The sequence below is a fragment of the Myotis brandtii genome, unplaced genomic scaffold (genome assembly GCF_000412655.1).
Source record: "Myotis brandtii unplaced genomic scaffold, ASM41265v1 scaffold956, whole genome shotgun sequence".
In the NCBI taxonomy this organism is placed as follows: Eukaryota; Metazoa; Chordata; class Mammalia; order Chiroptera; family Vespertilionidae; genus Myotis; species Myotis brandtii.
Window position 1 is genome coordinate 547,299 of NW_005371949.1, and position 22,223 is coordinate 569,521.

General features: G+C 40.1%; 1 protein-coding gene across 2 annotated transcripts in view; it reads right to left on the reverse strand.

The window, feature by feature from the left end:
- The window catches only part of EXOC4 (exocyst complex component 4), a 653,645-nt gene that overhangs the window by 506,804 nt on the left and 124,618 nt on the right, over nucleotides 1–22,223 (reverse strand). The window contains exon 3 of one of the 2 annotated variants that reach the window (XM_014533235.1): nucleotides 20,986–21,074. In XM_014533235.1, the coding sequence (XP_014388721.1) occupies nucleotides 20,986–21,074 (89 nt within the window). Of the gene's footprint in view, nucleotides 1–20,981; nucleotides 21,075–22,223 lie in introns of both variants that reach the window. The other variant, XM_014533234.1, reaches the window with a different exon arrangement.

Consider the following 22,223-nt stretch of genomic DNA (forward strand, 5'->3'; position numbering starts at 1 on the left):
CCACCCGAGGATGGGTTCTTCACCCTGTGTTCCCTCTTAGTACTGGATGCTGACAATATCCCTAATATCAATGACTAGGCAGTCCATCAATGGTACAAACTGACAGCTTCAGATATACTAAGTCATCATATGTTCAAAAAATAGGGCAGTGAAGAGAAGGTTGGGTTATTCAAAAATACTGATAAGGTCCCTTTAACTAAGGAATTTTAAAATCTAATGGGTAGCCCTGGCCAGGTAGTTCAGTTGGTTAGAGCAACATCCTGATACACCAAGGTTGGGAGTTGGATCCCCAGTCAGGGCACATACAAGAATCAACCAATGAATGCATAAATAAGTGGAACAACAAAGTAATGTTTCTCTCTCTCTTCCTTCCTCTCTCTCTAAATCAATTTTTTTTAAAAATCTAATGGATAAAGAGGAGAAGGATAACAGTTGTACCCTGCCTGGTAGAGTGAGCTACCACAAAAGATACATTGCTCCTCTATTTTTCAATTGAAATGAGATGTCTAAATTGAGGTGAAAACTACTTTCCAGAAGAAATGATTTTTCATTATGCTGTATCTCCGTGTGGAGCACCAATTATACTGATGACAGAACACACAGCTTTACAGGAGTCTGGGTGGCCTGACCTCCTCTCTCAGGCCCCCGGCTTGAGCAAGGTCACAGATCATTAAGTGGTCACCATGCCCTGACACAGACAACTCACTACCCAACTATGCCTCAGAGATTTAAAATAAATAAAAACATCAACAACAATAGACTCCAAAAATAGTAAACCACCATTTAGAAAAGAAGATTTTGTTTTTAATGAAAGAAATTGTGGCTTCTCTCTAAAACATATAAATACTTTAAATACTGGTTCAGCCACTGAATGTCTAAAAGACATTTATTGGAGAAAGACTGAATAATAAGTAATAATACAGGGACAAAAAAAATATCGCTGAGCTTCTAAACATATTCCAAGAAAACATTTGCCACTGATGTTTTGCATAGCAAACAGGCCACTAAAGAACCAGTCATTTCAGATTCTTGCATTCTCGGATTTTTGTTCTCTTCCTTCATTGAATTTTCCAGCAATCTCAGAATTAAAATCAAGAGACAATGTGTTTTTTTTAACATATAATTTCACACTCCCCACCCCTGCTTTGCTGTCAAGTATCTGACCCTGGTTTGATAATCTCATTTCCTGAGAATCAAAAAGCTGGAAATTTAAGCTTCCTAGAGTGTTAATTGCAGCCCTGCTCTATTGCTAATCAAAAAATTGGATGTTTTGCATGAAAATGCTTCTCTAATTAATTCTCAGTCATAAATCGCCCTGGTTTTAATAACCCTCCTTGATTGGATAGCCTTTGAAGAGACAGTGCAGCTAATCCGCCAAACTAGAAAAAACACACGGAGAGGAAATAATAAGTGGGCTTACAAGGTACAAACTAGATGATTGCATTAATACTGTCAAACCTGAAGGAGTGAGCCTCCTTTCCAGGTTTTTCAGACAGCACCCTGCACCCCAGCAGAATAAACCATGAAACCAGGAATCATGAACAAAGGCAATTGTCAAAGGGGCCATGCGTCAGAAGTCAAATCTTTTCACCCTCCTTCCATAAAACAGCTATTCCTATCATTTTTCAAAAAGAAGTTTTCCTTGACATTTTCCCCCTAGAAACTGGGAATCCAGCAATGTCCACTTGTCACATTGCCTACTTTAATAAGACGGGTTTTGCCTCCCCACTTCCCTCTCCCGCCTGACAGTGCATTATCATACATATCGCTAAGAGGTGCTGAACTGAGTTTTCATTATCCAAAATGTCAAGATTCGTTTTTGTCATCAGAGAACACAGCTGGTCTACACCAGAGGCCTTTTGATTAATTCAAATGGAACAAGTCACCTACACATAACTTCTTCTTCCCTATGCTAGGTCTTGCATTCTGCGAGTTTTAATTTACAGCTTGTCAGTCTAGGATACCATTTGCTGCCATGGTGACGCGCAAAGGAAAACAGATAGTCTTAATTAGAAGTACTTTGCATTAACCCTGTGATTAGCAATAAGGCAACAATTGGTAATTTTTAGCTTCAGAGTAGGGCTTATTTAGAATCACTCTCTGCTGTTTGATAATGTGATACAACTATCAGAAGATACTGGAACTGTATAGATGCCCAATGAGTATTTTTAGTAAGCACTATTTTTAACATATAAGCAAATACATGTGCGGCTTTCCAGTTGACTTGTAAAACAGTTACATCTATTTTCCCTATAAAACAGTTACAATTTTCCCTAAACAATTTCATGGAGGTAGATATAAAAAAGTTATTCCAAAAGAATGACACAGAATAACAGGTTGTGACTAATTATGACAAGAGAAAAAGATTTGAGGTTAATTCTAACTTGAATATAGAACACTCAAACCTAGTCATAACCTTCTACATCTATAAGAGACTACATTAAAATGCACAAACCACCACAATGAGATGGTGCACCCATTAGAATATCTGAAATTAAGAAGACTAAAAATACCAAGTGTTGGCATACACTGCTGGTGAGAATATAAAATGATACTCTCACTCCAGAAAACTATCGGTTTCTTAAAATTAAATATACACCAATCATATGGCCCAGCGATGCCACTGCAAGGTATTCCCAAGGGAACTGAAAATTCATATGTCCCATGCAAAACTTCTACATGCATGTTTAGAGCAGCATTACTCACAATAACCAAACATGGGAAACAATCCAAACATGCACCACCAGTGGAAGAATATAGGATGTGGTATCTCCGTATCTATTGTGGCACATCCATACAGCAGCTCACTACTTAGCAATAAAAAGACACAAACTACTGATGTACACAACAAATTGGATGAATGTCAACATCAATGTTGAATGAAAGAAGCCAGTCGCAAACTGTATACTGTATGATTTCACTTATATAAAATTTAGAAATTGCACACTAATCTATTGTGACATAAACAATTTCAGTAACTATACAGGGCTGGGAATGGAGGAAGAAACAGGGCACCACAAAAGAACCAAGGAAACCTGGGTGATGACAATGTTCTGTATCTTGACAGGTGTACTCATCTATCAAAATGCATCATCAAACTGTTCATTTTAACTGAATGTGGCTCATTGTATGTAAACTATATTGATAAAATAGAAAAATGCACAAGCCACTTCAAATGCTAGTTATTTTGCAAACCTTATGTAATAAAATTCTATTATATTAGTCTACTTTATCATTTATCAGTTGTGTAACTTCAGTCAAATTACATAATTTCTATGAGCCTTGCTTTTCTTAGTCATAAAAAATTAGAAAAGAAGTACCTGACAAAATGATTGTAAGATTCAAGTGATAATTATGTATGTACTCAAAAAAAGAAATGCTATCTCAATAACTTCCCCTCTTCCCTCAAAAAAAAATATAGTTCCCCTTATCTTCCTTCTTAATATAATTTATGACATTCATATATTTTCTCAAGTATTAGTATATTGGAAAAAGCTCTAAATTTGGAGAGAAAACCCTAAGCACTGTCTAGCTCATTTTTTTTTTAACATGTAACATTGACCTTCTTTTTGTTTGTAAAAAGCATGACTATTTATTGCAGGAATGGGGAACGTCAGACTCGAGGGCCATATACGGCCTGTGAAATCATTTGGTCTGGCACTGCCAAGACATCAGGGATGACTTAATTAAATGTTTCACCAAATATAGCAGGCTAATTTTTAAGTTGATAATTATGTATGGCCCATGAATGATGCAGCAAATATCCAAATGTTCCTTGGCAGAAAAAAAGTCCCCTATCCCTGATTTATTGGGTGGTTACTATATGCCTGACACTGTACAAGGAGTTTGGTATATAAGTAAACTCAACTGATGTGGCTCCTGCCTACGTGGAACATAAAATAAATAATAAATACACATTTAAACCAACAACAACAAATAATTAATTGAATAATTTTAAGTATGCCATGTGATACAAACATTAAAGTTAACATAGTCTGGGGGTAATTTAAACAAATAAACAAAATCGTAAAAGCTTTTCTAAGGAGGTAATAGTTAAGAGGATAAAAGAAGATACTGATGTAAAACTGTTTAGAATACTGAATGACACTGGTAAGTACTTAATAAGCATTATACAAAGTCTTCTTTTAAGCAGAGAAAATGGGGGCAAGATGGTGATTTTGACATTCATCCCATTTGTTGTGTATATCAGTAGTTTGTATCTTTTTATTGTTCAGTAGGACTCTGCTTTTGGATGTACCAGGTAAGAAGGCCTTGAGGCCTGAATGAGAATGGCGTGTTCTGGGAAGCCCAACATAGCTATGGTGAGAAAGGGGCCAAGGAGAAGTTGCATGTCAGTGGTAGCCAAATCATGCAGAGCCCTATCATGCATATTAAGGACATGGGGTTTGGTACAAAAGGGACACAAGAAATCACATCACTGTGATTAATACTTTTACATCACTCTGGTTCCAGTATAATGAATGGTTTGAAGGATTCAAGACATAGACAGGAACAACCAAGAGGTGAGGGGAGTAAGAACCTGGAGGGGGCAGGAGACATTTGAAAAAGAAACAGTAGACAGGCTGCAACAGTAGATGGGTTGGGAGACAGTATCAGAAGGATCTGGTGATAGAGTAATTGTGCAAAGCAAAAGTGGGAGACGAGGAAGACTTCCAGGTTTAGCAGTTGGTAAGTCAACAATGTCATTTAATGCCCTTTAACACAGTCATGTATACTGAAAGAAGAGCAGGTTTGGGGGTAGGGAGAAGGCAAAATATGAGTTTGATTTGGACTTGTTCGGTGTTGGTGCCTAAGACCCAGCCCAGAGAGGTCACAAAATCTGTACTGCTTGCCTCAGAGGGTCACTGATGACAATACTTTTTATTACATACTAGAGGCCCGGTGCACAAAATTCATGCACAGATGGGGGAAGTGGTGTGTGTCCCTCAGCCCAGCCTGCACCCTCTCCAATTTGGGATCCTTTGAGGGATGTCCAACTGCCCATTTAGGCCTGATCGGGTGGGAACAGGCCTAAATGGGCAGTCGGACATCCCTCTCATAATCCAGGACTGCTGGCTCCCAACCGCTCACCTGCCTGCCTGCCTGATTGCCCCTAACCGTTTCTGCCTGCCAGCCTGATCACACCCTAACCACTCCCCTGCCAGCCTGATCGATGCCTAACTACTCCCCTGCCGGCTGGATTGCCCCTAACTGCCCTCCCCTGTCGGCCTGGTCACCTCTAACTGCCCTCCCCTGATGGTCTGGTCACCCCTAACTGCCCTCCCTTGCCAGCCTGGTCGCCCATAACTGCCTGCCCCTGCAGGCCTGGTCGCCCCCAACTGCCCTCCCCTGCAGGCCTGGTCTCCCACAACTGCCCTCCCCTGCAGGCCTGGACCCTCCCAACTGCCCTCCCCTGCTGGCCATCTTTGACCACATGGGGGTGGCCATCTTGTGTGTTGGAGTTATGGTCAATTTGCATATTACCTCTTTATTATATAAGACAGAAATTATTAACATTTTAAAAACTGTTATTTAAAATTCACAGAAACACAGAAAGCCTCCTGGACCTCTAGTCTTTCTCAAAGCACCTCCCAGCCTCCCACATGGTGACAGAGAACTAACTGGAAGGACACCGAGTAACTGTAAGATTGACAACTGGACTACATGTGGGGTAGGAGGGAAAAGGTGTTTCTGGGCTTGCGCACTGTAAGAGAACTAGTCTGGCAACTTCTAGCTAAAGTCTGAGGGAATATTTGAACGTCTCAAAGGAAGAATCATGAAGTATTCAGATTGGGTTTCCTGTTGATACGTAACAAATTAACACAAATGTGGCATCTTAAAACAACACAAAGGTATTTACCTCACAAATACTGTGGGTCAGAAGTCCAGGCATGGGTTAGCAGGGTATTATGCTTAGGGTCTCACTAGCCTGAGATCAAAGTGTCAGCCAAGGGCCTCTTCCTAGTTCGCTCAGGTTCTCGGCAGAATTCCTTCCCTGTGGTTGTAAGACCGAGGCCCTGGCTTTCCTGCTGGCCATTTGATAGGGGCCACTCTGATCTCCTAGAAACCACTCTCAGTCCTTGCCACATGGCCCACTCTTCTCACAAGAATTGCTTCTTTGAGACTAGCATCTGCTACTGCCTGGTCTCACTTGATTAAGTCAGGCCCACCAACGATAATCTCCCTTTTAATTAAGTCAAAGATAAATCATTAGGGACTTTAATCACATCTGCAAACTCCCATCATGGTTTCCAGATCATGTAAGCTAATCCTGAGAGTGATAGATAGTACATCATATTAACAGATCTGGCCCACACACCAAGGGAGGAATTATAAAGGTCGTGGATCATTTGGGTCATTTAACAGTTCTGCCTCGCACTAGTGGGAATAAGAAAGATATCATTCAAAACAGAAAGTCACTGACCAAAAAATATCAAAGAGGGAAGAAAGGAGATATCTTTATATTCCACCTTGGAAGTGCTAACATATTAGTGGATGATTTCTAGCAAGGATGGCTAACCCAGAACTCTGGGTAAACTGAACATACACATCAGGACATCCTAGGAAGAACAGAAGGTCATTCACCATGAAAAGCTGCACTGTGTAAACCAGTGGACTGGGATATAGCCTTCAACTAAATAATCATACCCAGAACTCCTGCAGACTGAAGGGAGAGGCAGAGGCAGAAGAAGGGAAAGCTTAGAGAGTTTTGTTTTATTTTTAATATGGTAGGCAGCACATCCACCAGAATAATGAAAACTTAGGCTGATAAAAATCATGTTATTGAGACTATAGAACAATTGAACTCTCATGAAATTTCTCATTAATTCTGTAAGTTTAAAGTGCCTGTTAGTACCTTCTAAAGCTAAACACATGCTTCTCGTGACCCAGCAATTCCACTCTGAGGTCTATCCCAAGAGCAGTGAGTGCATGTGTACAAAACTGTTCACAGCACATTAATTTATAATAGCCCCAAAGTGGAAATAATAAATGTCTATTAGCAGGGAAGGAATAAATTGCTGATGATCATACAATGGAATACTACATAGCAATAAAAACAACCTGATACATAAAAAAAATGAAGGAATATCACAGATATCATGAATCTCACAGATATGTTCAGCAAAAGAACTAGATACATACACATTCTATAATTCTATTCATGTAGAGTTAAAGAACAGACAAAACTATTAATAGTGATAGCATTGGAAATCACAATAGTGGCTACATTGGTGTGGGGGATGGAAGTGAGTGGACAGTGACATGAAAAGCCTGCAGGTTGCTGGTTACATAGGTTAACAGGCAGGCAAAAATTTAGCTGTACATTTAAGAGTATTTTACACACTTACTGTCGGTATATTCCACATCAATATAAAGTGAAATAAAAAAATAAGGGAGTAGAAAAAGGGGAGAAGAAAGAGAAAGGATTCAGTACATAGGGAACTAAAAGTTCATGTGTTAGAGACAATTTCTGTTTACACAATGTATATTACATAAATTTCAAATCTCAAAGTGTAAAATGAAATAATTATGTCTAACAACTAAACAAACACCACCTAAAATTGACTTAATTACTCCCCTTGGGCATTATAGTATAATCATTTAAATTATTTGTGGAGTAAAATTCAGAGTTAGTGACACTGAAGATCAAAACAATTTGAAGAGAAATGGCCATGTTCATTCAGGCCCTAAATATTCATCTCTGGTGTGGATATAAGTGGAAAGTGCAGATCACTAGAGAGCCACTCAGTGCTGCCCTCTTGGTTAGAGAGATCTGTGAATCCCAGCCAGACCATCACAGAGAATGCCACTCACTTAACATCACGAGATTGGGAGGATCACTCAGGTAAACCTTTTCTCAATATCTAACTGAAGGACTTCTGTTAAAGAAGAAAACAGAGGTCAAAAAAAAGTTTCTAAAGACCATTCTAGGAGAGTCTACTTGAATTTATTTGTCCATTAGCATATTTATTTATTCACTAATTCACAAAAATGTATTGAGGGTCTCCGATGTGTGGAGAATGTTGCTAGGTGCTGCAAGGTCTCAGATAAATTAGCAACAGTTAACATTTACTCAGTACTCACTATGTGCCAGGCACAGCTCTACACGTTACACGTTTTCACTCATTTCTTCCTCACTATGGTCCTAGAAAATAAAACGCATGCACAAAGGAGTTGCCCAAATTCATGCAGGTAGTAAGCCTGACGGCAGAGACCACACTCTGAACCTCTAACTAGTCCTCAGACTCAAATAGGACAAGATAGTGACCAAGTAACTGAGACTCAAGAAGCTAGAGCTCTGGACTGAATCAGAGTCACAGAAATCATTTAATTTCTCTTCATAACTGAGAAAACTGGTTAAGTGGCTTGCATGAAATCAAAGAGCAAACTATTAAGAAAGATGGATGGGAGCTTGATTTTAATAATAATAAAAATACTGAATACATCTCGGAATAAAAATTGAAGAATTCATATTCTTCAGAGAATAAAATAAGGGACTAAAATCAATAAAGCAATCAAAGTCTAGAAAAGAGAAGGCAGTATTTGCAATTTTTAACTAGAAGGAGGGAAGAAAACAGTAACTCCAACACTCTGGACTTAGGAAGGGAAACAGTGACAATTAAGAACTGCTAAACAGGAGGGAGTTGACAGTAGATTAGATTAGGTAGATTACATACAGTTATATTAGATTGGAAAGATCTAAACAAAACTAAAAATATCTACCCAAGTCACCACATTGGAAAAGTGGGAATCAGCCAAATCCCCATCTCTTGCTCAAACTCCACACAGAATGAGTCACCATGTCCAACTGATTCTACCAATGAGCTTTTGGGTTTATTCCCACCTCTCCATCCTCACGGCTACTACCTTTCTAAAAAGCTGGTAAAATCTTCTATAAGCTCTCACCTGAAAAAACAACAACACTGGCCTCCTTGACTGCAACCTCACTGTACTCAATACATCCTCACAGTCACCAGAATATTTTAAAGTGCAGATCTGATTATGTCACTCTCCTGCTTTAAACTCTTACAGACTCCATCTTACCCACAGGACCAAAACCATGCCTTCTTGCTGTTGTACCGGGCCCTTTGAGATCTGCCCACCTGTCTCCCTTGTCTAGGTCCAATCCTCCCCATACACTCTGTGCTTCAACCACAACAAAACACCTACAATTCCACGATGCTCTCACCCATCTGTATGTGTTGTTTTACAACCTCTCCCAACTTGCAGTGACTGCCCTTGCCCTGCTCAGTCTGGTTATCTCATCTTTCCAAGTTCAGTATAAAGATTCCGCCTTTGAAACACCTTCAAGGTGTATGCCTTCCCCTAGGAATGTTAAGTGCTTTCTCCTCCATGCTCCCCAAAGTACTCATAACATTCATTAAAACTATCTGTTGGCAAGTCGTGTCTTCCTTGCTCCTAGAACTCTCCCATAGTCAGTGTCCTGGAAGCAGGATCTAGAATATAACTGGCCTAAAAATGTTGACTGTATGTTGTCACCTACAACATCTCAATGGATACTCCCAACAGCCCTAAGAAATAGGCAGGATAAGTGTTGCTAACTTAATTATACAATTGAGTGACTTGGGGCCCAGAAAGGTAAAGTGACTTGCCTAGTAAAAGCAGGATACGTAATAGGTTGTCCTTCCACTAAACTATGATGCTTCCCCAAGCAGCTCAAAGCACAAATAGCCGCACCAATATTCCACATATGAACATCACTAACCAAGTGAACAGGGATATGTAAATTAGTTAACTGGGGCTAAAATCAGACATTAATGTACAAACAAGCAGGGACTTCTCTGAGCTAAGTGGGCATGAATATGCAAATGAACTGGCTGCAATTCAGCAGATGTCATCACAGTTCTAGGAATGAACATCCTATATTTTGACTATTACAATACAGGGTGGGACAAAGTGGGTTTGCAGTTGTTCACATGGAAAATAATACAATAGTTAATAATAAAAGAATAAACTCTGTTTTGTGTACTCACAACTGTAAAGCTACTTTTGGCATATGCTGTATTCATGTAGCAGGCATACCTACTATCATATATTACTATAATGTGGGCTTTTCAAGTTTAAAATTGTTTTGAAGCCAAAAGTAACTTGGTGTATATTTTCAGCCACACCAAAACTCGAAGCTGGAAATAGATGTGAGCTCACAGAATTCTGCAACCTTCATACAGAACCAGCTGCCACTCCCAGTTCAAGGTGAACAAGCTACCCTGGTGTTAGATTAGGCTGATCCTTCATGACTCAGCCCGTCAAGATCTTCAGCCCAATCTACCACAGGCAGTCTGATACATGACACCACAGTAACTGCATTTAAAGCAAAGTTGTTTTTCCAAGGGGACTTTTAATAATAAAGTGGCATGGCTATACCACTTGACCACCATTCAGAAAATCCAGTATGTGATTACACTTAGCTTTTGCACAAGTATAATAATGACTTTTCTTTTCCTATCACACTAGTACACCAGAGGTTCCTACCAATTCTTAATCTCTTATTGTTAAAATGATAATGGCCAAAGTCATTCACAGCAGCTTTAGTGTTCTTTCTATCCTGAAAGTAACAGATTGTAATCAGTGGAGATCTAGAAACATAAAATGACTCAATTATTAGAAAATATTATAACCGATTCATGTTATGAAACGAGAAAAGCTAGCCTCATTTTCATACGTTTACCCCTGCCATGCCCACCCCTTCTTCATCCTTTATAAGCAGCTTGAAACTTAAGTACTTATGAACTCCTCCCTGCCTTTCCCAGCTCTTGTATACACATCTCGGTTACACATATACAACTCCAGCACAATGCGTACCACTGTGCTGTGATCACTTGTTTGCATGTTGAATTAATTAGGATATCTAAAAGGAAGGCTAAAACTAACAGAGAACCAAAATACTAGTGACTTGAGACAGTTTATTCCTTTCTCATAGAGAAGTCTGGGATGGGACAGTGGCTCTATTCATCAGAGGTGTGACAGACACCTCACATATGAGAAGCCCAGGCTCTTTCTATCTCCTTGCTCTGCCACCACAATGGTGCTATCTCACCTGCATGGTCTAGGATGGCGCATCACCACATTTCATCATACTGTGTGTGTGAACATCCTCATTCTTGCACTGGGTGGGGAAGGAAAGAGAGCCTATTCCTTCCCTTTAAATATAAGTTGCAGTGAATTTGAAGTTGCACACATCAAATTCACTCACTTCCTACTGGTAAGAATTAAGTTACATTCATGGGTGGCTGCCAGGAAAGCTTAGAAATGTTTACATTTTGGGTGTCCATGTGTCTGGCTGAAAATCAGAGCCTCTATTAATGCACAGGAAGGGAAAACAAATGTGGGGGACAAGTGCCAGTTTCTGGGACACAGTCATGTTCCCTTTCTCCCTTTCGGCCTTCAAAGGGTTCTGTTAGTTATTGTATCCTAAAGGCCTGGTGAAATAATCATCATAGATCTGAACAGATTCAATAAATAAACAGAAAGCCCTAGAAAACCTAGGTGAGGCGACAATAGTCTAATAACTGCTGGCTTCCCTTAACGCTAGGTTCTGACATCCTGAGGGAAGACGAGGAAGAGGAAGAAACAGGCAAGTGGGGAGGGAGCCCCCCTGTCCTGAAGCTGTCTTCTCATGAACGACCTTAGGCACAGTGCTAGTTACATCAACAGCCTGAGGCACAGGAGGAGTTCCAGTGGAACTGGGCAGGCCAAACAACCAATCATGTGTCACAGAAAACTCCAAATGTGGTTTAGACCTCTACATGGAAATATTACACTACAGGTATGGATTTATGTTTAAAGACTTAACGTTTTTTAAAGTTGGTTATATCTCTATTTTTTTATAAAATGTATATGAGTGTATATGACATTTGCACAGTTTTAAAAATAATAAAACAAAAAAACAGTATTTCCACCACATAGCTTAACAAAACAGTACCATAATCCTCAAAGCCCCTGTGCTCCTCTCTCTGTCTATCCTCCTCCATCCTCTCCAGGTGTGATCTCCCACCTGAGATTCATATTTATGCTCCCACCTTGCCTTCTTCACACTCCAAACACATGAGGATGTACATGACTAAAAAAGATAACAATTCAGTTGTTTCTGGCCTGCATACAGATGAAGTTACCAGGGGTGGGCAAACTTTTTGACTCGAGGGCCACAATGGGTTCTTAAACTGGACCGGAGGGCCGGAACAAAAGCATGGACGGAGTGTTTGTGTGAATTAATAGAAATTCAAAGTAAACATCATTACATAAAAGGGTACGGTCTTTTTTTTTTTTTTTTTTAGTTTTATTCATTTCAAACGGGCCGGATCCGGCCCGCGGGCCGTAGTTTGCCCACGGCTGAGTTAGACTATACATATGCCTTTGAGATTCAACCAAGTGAAGGTTTAGTATAGTTCATTTATTTTCATTGCTACATAGCATTCCACTGTATGGCTATACCACAATTTACAAATCCATTCTCCTCTTGACCTAGGTATTTGAGTTGTTTCCAGGTTTTTGTTATTCTGCTATGAAGAACACTTGTCAATAGGTTTTGCCTTTCAATTTAAGTTCTCAACCCATCAAAAAATTATTTTCCTAAATGACATAAGGTTCAAAGTCAATGTATTGTTTTGTTTATGAAGAATCAATGGTCTCAGCACCCATTATTGACTGCTCTATCATATCCCTACAAAAGTGCAATGTCATTCATCTCTGTCCCACATCTGAGTACTTGGTTTTATAATGGTGCCTCACGTGCCCCACAGAAGAAGGGAAAAGGGAACGATGAAGTGGGCATTTAAGCAGCTGGGTCTCAGGGCCCACAACCCCACTTAGATCAACCATCTCCGGTTTAATCTGTTTTCTATACTGAACTGTGAAATAAGACTTAAACTGAAGATAGGATCTATGACTGAAAAGTGAGTTTGCAAGCACTAGGTTTGAGTTCTAAAGCACCCTCTACCATTAAAACTTACTGTTTTACTTTCTAGACATCATATTACATACATTTTTACATCAATTTATTCTGAATTTTGATAACATCACTTCAGATAAGATCATTTCTATCAGTAAATGTAAAATTACTTTCTGAAGCGTGTCTTACTGAAACGATGATAAACTTATGTAGCATCCTCATCAGTTTTTAATGTCTCTCACTATAAACCATAAGTGTTTGTTGTCCTATTTTCTTAAAAAGCTCAATAATAATTAGTTACATCCTATCAAGTACACAAACTGCCAAAAATTTAATTTCTCATGATCCAAAAGACTAAAAAATGAGCAAAACTGTTTTTTTCTTTCTTATTAAGACATCAATGTGAACCAAATAATGAAAAATAACAAAGAAGCTTTTAGAATTTTCTGTTATATTTTGTTAGAGTTTTTGCTGTTATTTTTTCATACTTTGGTGTGTGTTTTTTCCAAAATAACTATTACTTGAATTATAAAGAAAAATGCCTATGTCCAATTTTTAAAACTCAAATATGTATCTTATTTTAAAGCATTCATTCTTTCTGTATGAATGAATGACAATTAGTAGAACAAAATTTTTATTAAAAAAAGAATAAGATTATTTGTCATCAGCTAGTTCTGCTCGCTAACCAAGGTTATTTCTCAAAGTGAGGTTCCTCTCAGGCTTCGCCGAGGCTCTGCAGCAGCTCTTCATCACTCTCAGGATCCACTGTCCCCTGACCTCAGGCCCCCCCACCTGCTTCAGCTACCATGGCTACAGAGGGTGTTGAATGAGCTGGGTTATACAGAAAAATAAATCCACTTTATGTAAATTAAATCCACAAAGAACTTTTTAAAGTAAAACATTTACATAGCATAGAGGAAGGCTACGAGATGGTACACTCAATAACAATCTTGTCATAAGAATATTCTTATTTCCTAAACAGTTTGAAACAATGCACTTGTCTGTGCATAACATGAGGAGAGTATATTTAATACTCCTACTTAGGAACAGATAAAGAAGTTGGCATTTATAAAAACTGCATTATAATTTCATTATAGGACAAATCTTACATATAAGTTAAGATCAGTCTTTTTAAAAGTAAGAATATAAATATACAAGAGGAAAAAGAATTAATTTTACACACTATTTTAGAACCTAAAACAGAAGAGAGAATTATGAAAGATGGTTATTTTGAAATATTTATATGCAACTTTCAGAAGAAAAAGAGCATACATTTTTTCATGTCCCTTGCATATTGTTATTAACAAGTCATCAAGCAAAATTGAAAAGACTACAAAGAATTTTCTAATCAAATTTCAGGACATAAAGCTTTACAAGCACTTCTAATATTTAAGGCTGTGGAACAAATATGTGGTATGAGTACAAAATTGCTGTACCTCATTTCAGCCAAAATGTCCCTGAAAATGTGTGCGCAATTTAAATCTTGCTTTAAATGCTCCATTATAGAGCAGCTTGCTATTTAAGAGACTCCTATTATATATCCTTCTGTAAAAAGAAAAATCAATTCATAGTTAACCTATTTCAGGAGTGGGAACTTTTTTTTCTGCCAAGGGCCATTTGGATATTTATAACACCATTTGAGGGCCAAAAATTACCCTGCTATATTTGGTCAAACATTTAGTTAATTCACTCCTAATGCCTTGGCAGGGCCAGACCAAATGATTTCCAGCGCCTTGTATGGCCCACAGACTGGACGTTCCCCACCCCTATCTTTTCTTTATATATAATTTATTTTTTTAACTTTATTCATTATATTAGTTGGTGTGACATTGATCAAGATGAACATATAGGTTTCATGTATGGATTTCTGTATATTGCACCCAACCCCTGCCTTAAAGCAAGGTACTTCCAAACAGATTAATTACATACAAAATCATGAAATATTCACAACCCCAGTCACCAAAAACCCATTAGAGAGAAAAACTCCAAAAATACAGGTCAGGTCAGTATCAGAGCCCAGGTTTCCCGGATGCCAGTGCTTCCATCTTTATATGTAAAGCAAACCACTTAGAGAAGTCAATTCTCAAGTGGGTGGAGCTTTACAGGCTGATTTAATGTCAAAGCTACAAAATGCCACTCATTAAACTAATGGGAATGAAAGTGGCATCTAACGCTAATATTATTAAGTGCAAATAGAAGCACTAAGTAGCCCCAAGACAGAAAAGAAACTGTAATAAAAACTGAGTATATACTTCTACTTGGATCAATGACAAGTAATGTTCTCTACCCATTCGGGAGTTTTATTATCTTTAAACATGTGTGAAGACAAATCACAGGACTCCTATTCTGTTTATCAACGCTCCCACTAGGGCTTCTCAAATAAGTAGGCTTGTTCCTACAAATAACACATTTGGAGATATTGAGGCTAGAGGCCGCCTTCATGGTATATTTCTTAAGTGCCTCTTCCAGCCAAGCACTGTCCTCGGCACTGGAATGCACTAATGAGTAAAGCCTGCATTCTGGGTATGCAGAGGCAAGTGTAGAAATTTAACAAGACATGTACTTATGAAGAAGAGTATTACAGAAAAATAAAAAAACATGCAGTAAAGAATGGTTGGATGGGGTGGGGGACAGGATGCTGGAAGAGGTCAGGGAGAATAATGAAATGTGGGCAGGAGACCCAGATCTGGAGGTCATCTGCACCCAGGCACTAAGCCGAGCTTGGTTCCGGCTGAGATCACCTGCGGAGAGTCTATGGAGTGAGCACAGAAAAGATCTCAAGACCAAACCTTGAGACACTTCAGAGAGCACTTGAGAAGACTCAGAGAACATCAGGGGAAGATGAAAACAATAGCTGCTGACAGATCAAGTGAGATGAACACAGAAAAGCAAGCACTGACCCGGCCAAGATGGAGGCCACTGGTGGCCTTGAGGAAACCCAACTCAGTGCAGCAGTGAGACTGGGGAGAGGAGAAAATGAGCCAAAGAAGCGGGCACAGTTCTAGTTCCACATGATACATTGTTAAAGCACCATTTTAATTTAAATCTATCACAGCTATTCTAATTGTTCCAGGGTTTGAATATCTAATTTTATAGTCACAATATCCCCCTAAAGTGATCAGAACTAATAACAGCTCTATTTTTTTATTATTATTTTGTTGTTGTCAATCCTCACCAGAGGATATTTTTCCCATTGATTTTTAGAGAAAGTGGAAGGAAGGGATGGAGCGAGGGAGAAACGGAGGGAGAAGCAAAGGAGGAGGAGGGAGTAGGGGAGAGAGAGAGAGAGAGAGATCCATGTGTCATCGATTGGTTGCCTCCTACATGCCCAGGACAGGGCCTGAAATGAACCTGCAAGCCAAGCACATGCCCTTGACCAAGAATCTAACCCAGACCCTTCAGTGTGGGCCAACACTCTGATCACTTAGCCACACAAGCCAGGCATCAGCTCTATTTTTGAAATGAGAAAACAGAGGCACAGTGGTGCTAAATAGTCTAAAAGCTTATTTTGGACATGAGCGGCAATATTTTGTTACTTTTTTTAGATAATTTGTTCATCAGTTATCTTATCCTCCCGGTGAATCACACATTAAACCTGAAAAGCTACACTCAAGCTAAATGTTCATTAAAACTAATACCAACACGGCTGTCTAAGCACTACAATGAAGCAGTAGAGAGGCTCCAAACAACAGGAAGTCTATGATTAACGTAGACACAGACTCACAAGTTAGATTTCCACCTGTTATCACACACGCTTTGAAATAGCATCCCCACCTCCTTAGCCCAATTGCCAAGGGCAGACTATATAACGAACCATCTGTACTCTAACAGTTAGAGCCAATTGAGATGGGCTGATGATACCAAAGAAATCTCATCTTTTTCCATTCTTTTTTCCCCCTGTGTGCTGCTGAGTAACATTTTTAATTGCATGATAAATTGAAAATGTTGGCAGGAACTTAACTTCTGTAAAATTGGAGCTATTTTTAATGTTACTTTGATGGTCTTTTCTGGTGGATTTTTTTACTGCTTTGCCTGCAACAGAAGGAAATTTGACCCTATGAACGAAACCTCTAGGAGGCAAAGCCTGCAGCTCCACAGCGTTGAGAAGAGACAAAGATCGTCTGCCTCCCTCCAATGATCTGACTGAACTGTTCCATTATCCCTTCTTGAGGACAAGCTGAAAGGCAGATCTCACGGTGGTCCAAGGACCAGAGTAATAGAGTAACTGAAAGGATGGCCGTTTTTAATGGAAAATAGGTGTGATTTTCCTACTGAAATGTGAAAAGCATTCAGTAGAGAAACTTTTGTTCCTGAATGAAATGCCACCAAACCTTACAAAAACTGGTCAGCTGATCTATTCTCGCACCAGGCAGGTGATGTGTCAGCTCAACGAAATTGCTTTTTAATGATTATGTTGAGCTTGATATGTTTGCTAACTACTATCTCCCCTTGTAACCAGATATAAATCCTCCTATTTTGCTGAACACTGGAAAGTACAATGGACTATTGCTTGGAAGTCCCATACTTCAATTAAGTTTTGAAAGATGGGAAAGTTCCTAGTTAGATTATAGTGACTCTTCAATTAACCATCCTTACATAATGAAATTCCTCTGTAACTTAGTTGGGTTTTTAAATGTTTTTCAATTACACACAGCGGTGTTGTCCTAGGCCAGACTCAAGGGCAACATTTCTATTTAGTAAAGGTGCGTACAACCTCAGAGAACAAAAATCTACACATAGCCTTTACATCTCCTTTGGGCATCTTCCTACCTCTCAAAGGTAAGCTCTTTATCCTGCTTCAGACCTCAGCTTCCTCTTTCCTCCTGTCACTGAGTCAGCCAGTATTTACTGAACATTTACTACACCAGGCACTGTACTAAGAACAGGAAATAAAATAGTATTTCCCCCGTGGAGCTTATAGCTTTGTGGCAGACTCCAACGAGTGAGCATTAATCCACATCATAGTGTGGAAAGTGCTCAGAAAGAGAACATTAAAGATGTGAGCACACACCAGGGCCCACAATTTCAGTGTGTATGTGTGTGTGTGTGTGTGTGCGTGTGTGCACGCACACGCAAGTATATGCTCATGTGTGCTTGCACATGTATGTGCACACACATGTGTCGGTGTGCATATGTGTCTGTTTGTGTTAAATTAGGGAGAGGAGAGCTCTTCAGTATAAGTGACAATTAAATTTAAGTTGGAAAGCTGAGAATTTAGCAAGACAAAGAGACAAACAGAATGCGTATGAAAACTCTGAAGAGACAGTACTAGCAATTACAATAATACTTGAGGAAAAAGAGACAGGCATAGCATTTACTATAAAATTACACTTTGTAAACACTATTCACATCTTAACTTACCTAACTTTCACAACAACCTTGTGGATAAGTACTATTATCTCTATGCCCATTTAGAGATAAGAAAACAGAGGTACAGAGATTACAAAGCTAGTAAATGGGAAGCTAAATTTGAAAAGTGGGCAATCTGGATCCAGACCCTCTAGTCTTCACTGATCTCTTATTCTCTCAGGAGACCAGGGAGTTGGGGGGACACAACTGAAAATCATCCCACACGGCGAGGGCCCAGAGTGCTTACTATTCTTACCCACTAACTAACAACAAAAAAAGAAAGAATCCAGTGTCAGTGGTTTATCCTTGTCGACTAGTTGTGCCTGAGTTGAGTGACAGGCTGCACTGCTGGCCCGTAACCACTTGGTGGTCTAAGTGTTGAACGCAGGGCTCTGGTGGAGCAGAAGGTGCTGGCAGGGAGGCTGTGCGTGCACGGGACGGGGGAGGGGGAGCTCGGCATTTTCTAATTTTCTACTCAATTAAACTGTGAATCTAAAATTGCTCTAAAATATTAAGCTTACTAAAGAATAAAAATGAATTATCAGGATTCATGCTAAAAAAGAAAGATTTTGTTTGTCCCCATTGAAGGAATTTTATGTACTAGAAGCCAGGGGGCAAGAAATTATGAAGGTAAATTTGAACTATTTCTTAAGCCAACTCTGAAATTAAAATTAGGACACTGTGAGTATGGAAGACACCTCTAGCCTTAGATAATCAGTTACCCCCTCCCCAAGTGGCAGTTAAGTCCAATCAGTCCTACAAAAATGTGTGTTGTGTTTCTATCAGTCCCTCCCAACCGATCGTCCAGTCCACCCTATGCTCCCAGGGAGGTCGCTGCCTGCCACAGCCTGGGGCACAATCCTCCTTCGCTCTCTGTCCCATCAGAGGGGTCTTTCCTTCCTGTGCTCCAATGCTAACTCTCCATGCTCCTGTGATTGGAGACTCTGAGATGCAACCTCATGTTTTCCAGCACATACAGCAACACTTTCATATTAAATAAAATGCTGGCAGGCTAATCTCCTTTTCCTTATGTCCTCAAACATATTTCTAGGCTTTGAGCTCTTGAATTATTACTCTGATGTAACTATGGGAGAGCACAGCAGGATCGCTAGAAAAATATATAGACATTTATATTAATAACAAAGGTAAACATAGGAATGACGAGGCGAGAGTCTTTAAACCCAGAAAGACTGGCTGTTTACATCATAACATTTTGATGTAGAGCAGTGGTTCTCAACCTTCCTAATACCGCGATCCTTTAATACAGTTCCTCATGTTGTGGTGACCCCCAACCATAAAATTATTTTCGTTGCTACTTCATAACTGTAATTTTGCTACTGTTATGAATCGTCATGTAAATATCTGATATGCAGGATGTATTTTCATTGTTACAAATTGAACATAATTAAAGCATAGTGATTAATCACAAAAACAATATGTAATTATATGTGTTTTCCGATGGTCTTAGGTGACGTCACCCCTGTGAAAGGGTCGTTCGACCCCCAAAGGGGTCGTGACCCACAGGTTGAGAACCGCTGATGTAGAGCTATGGTGAGTCTTAAAAACTAAATATTTAATTGTCTAGGCTGGTCACCTCAAAATATCCCAAGTGCCTCCAATGCATCGAAACTGAAAGTGGTCTTATCCATCCATCATAAGAAAGCCCACAGTTCTAAAATAGCTCCAATAATCATTCCCTTCCCTCATCTCCTCTAGCAATTACATGCCTACCATCTACTCAGTTGGTAACATTCACTTTCTGATATTGTTATTGACATGCATGCCTTGGTTTCAGAATTGGACCCCAAGTCATTATCTTTTCTTTCCTTGCACTTGACCTCTATCCCTTCCGAAGCCTAGGATGTGCTGCACTTGGCAGGCCCTCACAGATCTTTCTGGAATGATTACACTTACCATAATTAGGTCCTTTTTGTCAAAGAAGGAAATGCTATTGGTCTGATTTGTTATTTACTTAAATTTACTTAATTTTTTCTTCAGATAAGCCCTGTTTAGTAGTCACGTCTGGGTATCAAATAACCTGTGTATCAAAGTTATGTTATTTGGAACATACTATTTAAAGGCATCCTTCCTCCCTTTAAATAATGACAGTCTTTTTCCAAATCTCAGATACTCCTGACATATTCCAGGAGGGACTGAGAACATTAAGCAACAGTGGCAGCCACGGACTGGCATTCCCCTAGACCCGTAGTCGGCAAAGAGCGGCTCACGAGCCACATGCGGCTCTTTGGCCCCTTCAGTGTGGCTCTTCCACAAAATACCATGTGCGGGCACGAACGTACAGTGCGATTGAAACTTCGTGGCCCATGCACAGAAGTCGGTATTTTGTGGAAGAGCCGGTATTTTGTGGAAGAGCCACACTGAAGGGGCCAAAGAGCCGCATGTGGCTCGCAAGCCGCAGTTTGCCGACCACTGCCTTAGACTGTGACCGGACTCACATCTGCCATCTTTAAGCAGAAGAGACTAATGGTGTCTCTTTTTGCTTTGAGCTCCCACTTGAATGGTGGCAGGTGTGTAAGTTCTGTGGCCACAGTGATAGCTTTAGCCGCTTGTCCACAGATGCTGGGAAATGACAGAAGCAGGTTATCAAGTCTTTAAACCCTTGCCCCTTGAAAGAATCCTGTGAATTCAAACCTGAACTTCACACACTGCACACTTCAGGTCTTCCTCCAGAAAACTAATTTTTCCCCCAAAATTTGATCACCCACCTTGGAGTTCTCCACTCCGACTGTAGAGCTCCCGTCTCTGCTCTCTCAAGTAGGCGCTCATGCTGATGGCATGGGAGGACGATTCAAACCTGCATGAAACGCAGGGAAACAATGGTCAGGTGGTAACCAAACAGACAATGTGGGCTACGGATTCCAAAGTACTCTCCTCTAGTCTGTGATGCCCCCAGTGGGCCACACCAGGACACTCAGGCTACGCCACAACAGGCCAGGCATGGGCTGGCACAGATCTGGATTTATGAACCGGCTCCTGGCTACAGCTCCTCCACAACGGCATTGGGATCTTCTGCCCACTTTCCACTTCAGATGGCACAACTCTGATCAACTTTCTTTGGTCTCCAGATCCTCTGCCAGGATCCCTACACACACAGCAAAGAGTAGCTCATAAGGTCATTCTAACTTTGCCTGTCCAGCTCAGAAGCTATCGGTAGCTGCCAGCTGTCACACAGAAGTCCTGGATGCTCAGAGCAGACATCGTGCCATTCTAAGTCCCCCGTTAGAGGATTAGACAATGGGCAGGCTAGGAATGCTGCTGATTCAGACGTGGGGAACCTTTTTTCTGCAAGGGCCATTTGGACATTTATAACATCATTCGTGGGCCATACGAAATGATGGCCTTAAAAATTAGCTTGCTATATTTGGTCATTTAATTAACTCACCCCTAATGCCTTGGCAGGGACAGACCAAATGATTTCACAGGACTTATACGGCCCGTGGGCCGGATGTTCCCCACCCTTGAAGTACACCAAAAAAGCAAGGCAGCTAAATCCTCACACACAATACAGTTTCGAAAGGGCTTCCAGGCTCTGACCTGCACCTGCCACATGAAATGCTCTGAAACATACCAAGCTCCAGACGTGTGTTTGCCACACCTACCCGGAACTGTTTCATAGGGGAAGGCTCACAATAGAGAACACAGATCTAAAACAATAAATAGCAAAAACAAAAAACAAACAAACAAAAAAAAACCCCACACAAATGAAAATCACTATCTTAAGAGAAACTTGCAGGTAAGGAAGAAACAGTTAAAATTGTGACTCTATCAAACAGTAAATCCTCTGCTAAGTAGCTCCATTTCCAACCCAGTATCTTCAAAGGCAGAATACCAGGCTGACAGGAGAAATCCGTGGAAGAACTGCTGCCACTGAGGCGTAAACAGCACCACAATGGAAGAACAGCAGTTACAGAATAGGCTCCTGGCCACAAGGAGGGAGCACCAT